The 7,142-nt window shown below is 32.0% G+C and overlaps 1 protein-coding gene across 1 annotated transcript; it reads left to right on the top strand.

Annotated features, from left to right (window-relative positions):
• The first annotated feature begins 3,272 nt into the window (after positions 1-3,272).
• LOC112510923 (phospholipase A1-IIdelta-like) lies at positions 3,273-4,553 on the top strand. Its single transcript, XM_025116275.1, has one exon. The coding sequence runs from the start codon at positions 3,273-3,275 to the stop codon at positions 4,551-4,553; it is 1,281 nt and encodes a 426-aa protein (XP_024972043.1).
• The last annotated feature ends 2,589 nt before the right edge of the window (positions 4,554-7,142 follow it).

Below are 7,142 nucleotides of genomic sequence, written 5' to 3'. Positions count from 1 at the left end.
CAAAACTGTTGTCAAACATTAATTTTCATTAAACACAAGACTGGGAGTAAAATGGTAATTTTATGTCATTCAGACTGTTGATTCAGAACAGTTTCCAAACAACTTTTTTCTATCTGGCACTAAATCATACAGAGTCTCTTAATCATCCTGACCACTTAATCATGCTGTACTAAACCATTCAGCAACTGCCAAACAGCCCCTTACATCAATAAATCATACAAACATAATTGCTACAAGGTGTGTTGTCTTTCTGACCCTCATATATCCATTACCCCTTTATAGCAACGGAAGTAGTAACCATTTAAGTCTGAATTAACCGTTAAATACATCTACAAATTTTCAGGACAAATTAAGCATTAATTCATTACAAAGAAATGAATGGCTGAAAAAATAGAGTTTGGCATGTTTAATGTGAAGGCCTTAACTTGCAATTACCGAAACTTGGGTTCCATTTTTGCTAATTTTGGAAAATGGAGTCATCTTCTTCAACCCAACTATTTGTATGTCAAAAAAATCTAACAATTTAATTTTCATTGGAACAATTTGTATTTATCACTTAACAATTATATTGAAGTTTTAATTAATATATGATATTTGGTTTCATGTTTTTTACATTTTTTTCTGATATTTATAGGATTTACAAATTTTAAATCAATAAAAAACAGGAAATTTATTTTTCTGGAACCGAACGATTTCAGGCGGATTAATCGGGTGGAAATTTAAAAAAAAAAAAATTAAATAAAATACTGAAAATGATTGTTTAAATAATAAAAGTCAATGGTGAATTAAATTACTCACATATTAAATTACCGACGGATATTATGCCGGAGCTTAATTTAATTTTTAAAAATAAAATCAATTTGATAAAGAAATTAAAATTTATTTATATTAAATAATTGCCATAAATCCACCGATAATCTAATCCTAATTACTAATTAAGTACTTAAGTCGGGAAAAAAGAAAATTTGAAAAAAAAAACTAGTAGCGGGTTTCTCATGGCCAATATTTGTCTAAAAAGGTAAATCCGTTAAATTAAATAATCGTCGAAAATATGCCGATAATTTAATCAAAATTACTAATTAAAGTAATTAACTCAGGAACAAATTAAAATTTAAAAAAAAAACTGGTGGCGGATTTCCCACGGCCGGTATTTGCTGTAAAAGGTAAATCCGTCGGTAATTCCACCAGTAAGTCACATTTCTAGTGGATTTCCAGCAGATTTTTCGTCGAAAAAAGTTCCTTGTTTTATAATGTTATTAAAATATTCAATAGATTTATTATTTTCAAAGACTTTTGTATAAATTTTATTTAAAGTGATAATTTATTCAATTTTATTGATGAGAACAACAAAATAATATTTTATTTAAAATGATAATATATAACGGGTGACCTTGACGAGCGCAATGCTCATATAGGGTTTCTGTTTTGCTTATGAGAAAGATTTGTCTCAGGGTAAGGTCTTGATATGTTACAACAAATTTTGGTTGTTGACCATGCGCTTTCAAGAATATTTTCAATAGCCATTTTTGCAGTACTCGATAGTTTCACTACTAAGCAAGGTAGCACCAAACTGCCCAGGTTTTTTCCGATTACCCACACTAAATGAGGTGAAAAAAGACAATGTTATGCAAGTAATCTTGATTATTAATAAAAGTTTACGAATAAATAACTATAAGTTATAAATGTGTTACTTGTTAGTGCAAAATGTGACATAAAATGAAATAACATATCTCCCAAATTCGGTGTTATTGAACTTTCCCAAAATTAAACTTGGTTGTTTCATTCCCATTTCTTTAATCAAAATGGATAAGGGATGTTCACTTAATATTTTTTTTTTATACTTGCATCATTTTATTTTTGTATAGACACCTAAATAAACCATTTTTTTATGTTTATTTTACATATATATGTGTTTATGCAGTGTTGTTTCATATATAAAACGTTCATGACTGTTTGGTTGTAGAAAAAGTAGTCGCTTACGTTTAACATATGAAACGACGTTGTATAAACACGACATTTTCATATATGATGAAACATGTACATAAAAACCGATTTATTAATTTATACAAATCGTTGGTTTTCTAAAGAATAGGATTGTGCATGTATAATATTTTACATGTGTGTAAGATATATATATATAGTGTGAATGTATGAGATAATGTGTATATGTATATGTTTATCCGTGTGAATGTATGTTCATAAAATTAATGGTGATTCATGGACAAATGTCATGATACTTTTTATAATTAATGAACCTGTATATGTGTAAAATATTTTTTTGACTTAAGCAAGTAATTTGGCTGGTATGTTTTAGAATGTTGTTGAAATTAGATACGATTTTTCTATTTATTTGTAATGAAATATTAATAATTTTTAGGATAAAATGAATAAAAATACATATTTAACATAGAAAATTATTAGTATATAATGAATCGTCAAAGTTTCTGAAAAAAAAAACTTTTCCTTCCGTCACTGTGACAAAATTTTATAATTTCTTATAGAAATTTCATCGATCTTTAGGCCCTCATCGATGCATTTGTATGGAAGCAAGGCCTACACTCGGGTATGCATTAGATTGTATCTTTTACATTGTATTTTGCGAACGTCCTTGGGGGAGGATGGGACGAGCGTCTGCTCAGAACCCAAAACAGATAGGCCCCATTTTTTATTATATATGTACTTTATATATTTAATTTACTTAGCTCCTTTCGCTCATCTCCGTCGTCCACAACCCTGTTTCATTTTTCTAACTTTGTCTTCAAGCACATATTTTTTGACTTGTTTATCGATTCAGTTTCAGGTTTTCGATTTTTGTGTTATGCTTCAATTTCAAATTTGATGTTATATTCTAAAAATGATTTCTTGAATTATTGATTTAGATTAGAAAAATACTCTTTTAGTGCAATATGTAATTTTGTTTAGGGTTGATTTCTTGAATTCTTGTCTTGTGTTTTAGATTTAAATTTACATGTAGGAATTTTACCATTTAGGTTTCATTTGATTTTCTTGTCTTGATGTTATATTCTAAAAATGATTTCTTGAATTCTTGATTCAGATTTTTTTTTGTAATTTAATTATAAAATGACACACAATAAAATCTAACTTTAAGTTTTTTAGAACCAATCATTAACTTTTTACATCTTAAAAAACCTTCATGTTTTACATGCGAAAGTGTCATCATCATAAACTTGCTATATATTGGGACTCATCCGTCAAGATTTGGGCACATCAGCTAGCTCAAGCTATTCACCTCATCTTCAACCCTTTTCTGAATGGCATCAAAAACATACGAGGAGTTGCATGGGAGCAACAACTGGGATGGTCTTCTTGACCCTTTGGACCCAGGCCTACGAACTCTTATTCTTGGCTATGGTGATCTTTCTTCAGCTGCTGAACGGGCATTCAATAACGATGATGGCTCCAGGTACGCTGGCTGCAGCTGCTACGGCAAAAGCTCCTTCTTCCAAGGAGTTATGCTCCCTTGGGCTGAATCCAAGTACACCGTCACTTCTTTCATCTACACCACTGCTCATGTCGACTTCCCACTTTCTTCTCTCATCAGTCCCATGTCTCGTGAAAATAGTGAATTCGAATCAAACTGGATGGGGTTTCTAGCAGTTTCCAAGGATGAGTTTAGTAAGTCCATCGGCTGCCGTGAAATATGCGTGGTGTGGCGTGGGACTGTCCGAACTTACGAGTGGATAAATGATATCAAAGACGTCAAGCCAGTTACACCTGACCTACCGATCCCTTCTGGAAATGGCGGGAGTACTACCGGAGGTACACCCAAAATCATGGAAGGGTGGCTCATAATCTACAACACAAGTAACCCAAATTCCGAATCCGTGAAAACAAGTGCTAGAACACAACTCTTGGCACAAATCAGAGGGTTACTGGTTATGTACAAAGATGAAAAAATTAGCATAACGTGCACCGGACACAGTCTTGGTGCAAGCCTAGCAATTGTATCTGCTTTTGACCTTGCTGCGAATGTTGCAACGCCTGATATCAAGGTATCGGCATTTGTTTTTGCTTCTCCACGAGTGGGTAACCAGGATTTCAAAGAAAAGATGGAGGAACTACACAACCTCAAAGTAATGAGCATAAAGAATGTGAATGATATCGTCCCTAAGTGGCCAAGCAAGGTAATGGAATGGGATGACGACAAAATTAAATTTATGAGTATACCAAAACATGTGCTGTCGTACGTCGATGTTGGGATCGATATACTGATTGACAGCAAAAATTCACCATACTTCAAAGAGAAGGATGGGTTGGATGTCTCACAAGTTATTGATTTCCATAACTTGGAGGGTATGTTGCATCTTGTGGCTGGCTACGATGGGAAAGATCGAGAGTTTGATTGGAAATCAATAGTGAAGAGGAGGAGTTTGGCTTTGGCGAACATGTGTGGTGATCTTCTGAAAGAGAAGTACAAGATACCTCAGTCATGGTGGACTGAGAAGAACAAAGGAATGGTGCTTAATGATAGTGGGGATTGGGTTTTATCACCAATCGATCATGATGATCACGATCTATCGCCTACCAAGTAATATACAACGTTTGATGATCATGATCTACCATGAACATACCCGTTTTACCAATCGATCATGTGGTAAAATAAATGACTTCTTTGATTGTGATCAAAGGTGTCAATGTTATTCTATAAACCCATATCATAAGTATATGCAAATTATGGAACGTAATAATGTTTATTGTATGATATTTGAAGTTAATTGTACCACGATTTTATGATTGTGTTTTACCATCTATATATGTCTCATTTTTTGTTTAACAATTTTTGTTCTACGATAACTAATATTATATATATAACTGATTATCTTTTATAAAATCCCGTTTTTCGATCTTTGCCAGTTAGAATATGAGGCCTGAATCAACCATTAAATAAATTTACATTTTGTGGGACAAATTCAACATTAGTTTGCTACAAAACAATTACATTCAACTTTAACAATTTTCTTCATTTTGAAAATTATAATATTAATAATATTATATGTGATAAAATATTAATTCTCATTCTTAGGCATTTAATTTTCATGTTTCTTATTTATTAAAAAAGTTTTTTTTTTCTCTCATGATCATATTTTTTAAGAGTTGTAGATCTAAATTTGAAAAATGTCACACTCTAACTCCTACTTTCTCCATTTAATTTTAAAAAAAAATTTGGAAATTTTATTGGAGTAAAATATTCATTCTCTCTGTTTAAAGAAACATTTTTGAGAAGCAATAAAATATCAATTTACCAAATAAATTAGCCATCTATATATTTAACTTGCATCAATATACCATACAAATACAAGTACTACGAAGTGTGTTGTCTTTTTTATCCTCATATATACATTTTCCCTTTAGAGCTACTTTCACTCAAATAGTAATTAATCATTTGAAAAAATGTTTTAAAAATAATATAGTTATAACAGTTTATGGTTTTATATAGTATATTTAAATCGTTGTTAAATAGTTTTCAAATAAGGTCAAATTCATTGACTGATAGATCACTGTAAAAGAAAATTCACATGAGTTTTTCGATGATAAGGAAAATCGTTGGTGATCCATCAGTACTGATTCCAAAAGTTACTGAATAATTATCAATAATTGTAAAAAAATAGTCATTAAAAAATCAAAATCAGGTATCTAATTGATTTTCTTATTAAATATTTGATTTTCTTATTATAATTGTAATAAACAACTTTTTTTTATATTTATTACACTAACAACGTTTTTTATATGTATTGTAACAGGTTTTGGTATTTATACAAGAAATACCACCTTTTTAAATTATTTTTAAAAAATATATATGAATTACAGACGGATTATCGAAAGGAACTATACTATTAGATATATCCGTCAATAACTAATTGGTAATCCATTGGTGATTGTACTCTTCAATATTTTGTCAATGAAGCTTTTCGTTGGTAAATCGTCGATCCGAGCCTTCAGAGAGCGACCCTTGATATTATCCTTTGGTAAGTCATCGACGATAGTAGCCCTCGACTGATCCACCATTGTAATGGCCCTGAGTGAGCGAGCCTCACAGATGATACCCTTTCGTAACTCCTCAGTAAAGCTAAGTCTTCACCCACGAAAGTTCGATCGATTGACCTTCACCGACAAATCACCTAGGACTTGGTTTTCATCCACAAATCGTTGATGACTATATCCTTTCGGTAAAGTTCTTAGATTTGAATTGTCAAAATATCATGTATATTGACATTCCTACAAAGATAAGCATGCATTTTTCTTGAGTCATCGTGGTCCCTATTGACTATAGATAATATTTGTGACAATCTGTGAAATATGCGCTACTCAAATATTTATTTTCAAAGATATTTTGTCGGTAATTAAGACCCTCGCAAATCCGTAGATAAACGGACCATCTAAAATTTGTCAGTAAAAAGTGACTTTTGAAAATCTGTCAGTAAAAATGGATTGTTGAAGTTTGTTAGTAAAGTGAGCACTCAAGAATATGTCAGTGCTTTTCTTGACCCTGTTTTGGCCGTCAGCCCTTCACCGATTGATTTGCAACTCTTTTACCGACGGATTTCAAACGGATTTTTCATTGATAAAAGCCTTCTTTTTGTTAGCTACAATTTAAATCTCACAAGTTTAGCAAGACCAACTTATTTTATTGTTACATAAAACTGCATGAGACCATCAGAATCTCATGTCACCTCACTAATCTCAATGACACACCACACATATCTCCCTGTGCAAATAAAAACCATGTCGATGCATTATTAAAGCATCACATATTATTAGGGGTGAGCAGCGGAACCGGGTACCCGGCTATGGAACCGGAACCGCCTTGGAACCGCCGGTTCCGGAACCGATATGAGTGGTTCCGGTTCCGGTTCCGGTTCCTAAAATACGGAACCGATTGAGAATGGTTCCGGTTCCGGTTCTCAATTTTTCGGAACCGTTACCCGCCGGGTACCCGGTATTTTTAAATAAAAAAATTATTATTATTTTTTAATACCAAATTTATATTAGGTTTACATCTTGAAAGCACGCCGTCATCTTCATTCTTCATCTAAATTCTTCATATAGAATGGTTCATATTTTTTTAAATTGTGTGTTCAATTGGATTCATAGTATGTAATTGTTAAACTTTGAAAATTTAC

The sequence above is a fragment of the Cynara cardunculus genome (genome assembly GCF_001531365.2).
Source record: "Cynara cardunculus var. scolymus isolate 2C chromosome LG 4, CcrdV1, whole genome shotgun sequence".
Classification (NCBI taxonomy): domain Eukaryota; kingdom Viridiplantae; phylum Streptophyta; class Magnoliopsida; order Asterales; family Asteraceae; genus Cynara; species Cynara cardunculus.
Note: the sequence above shows the minus strand (reverse complement) of the source record. Positions and strands in the feature narration are given on the sequence as shown.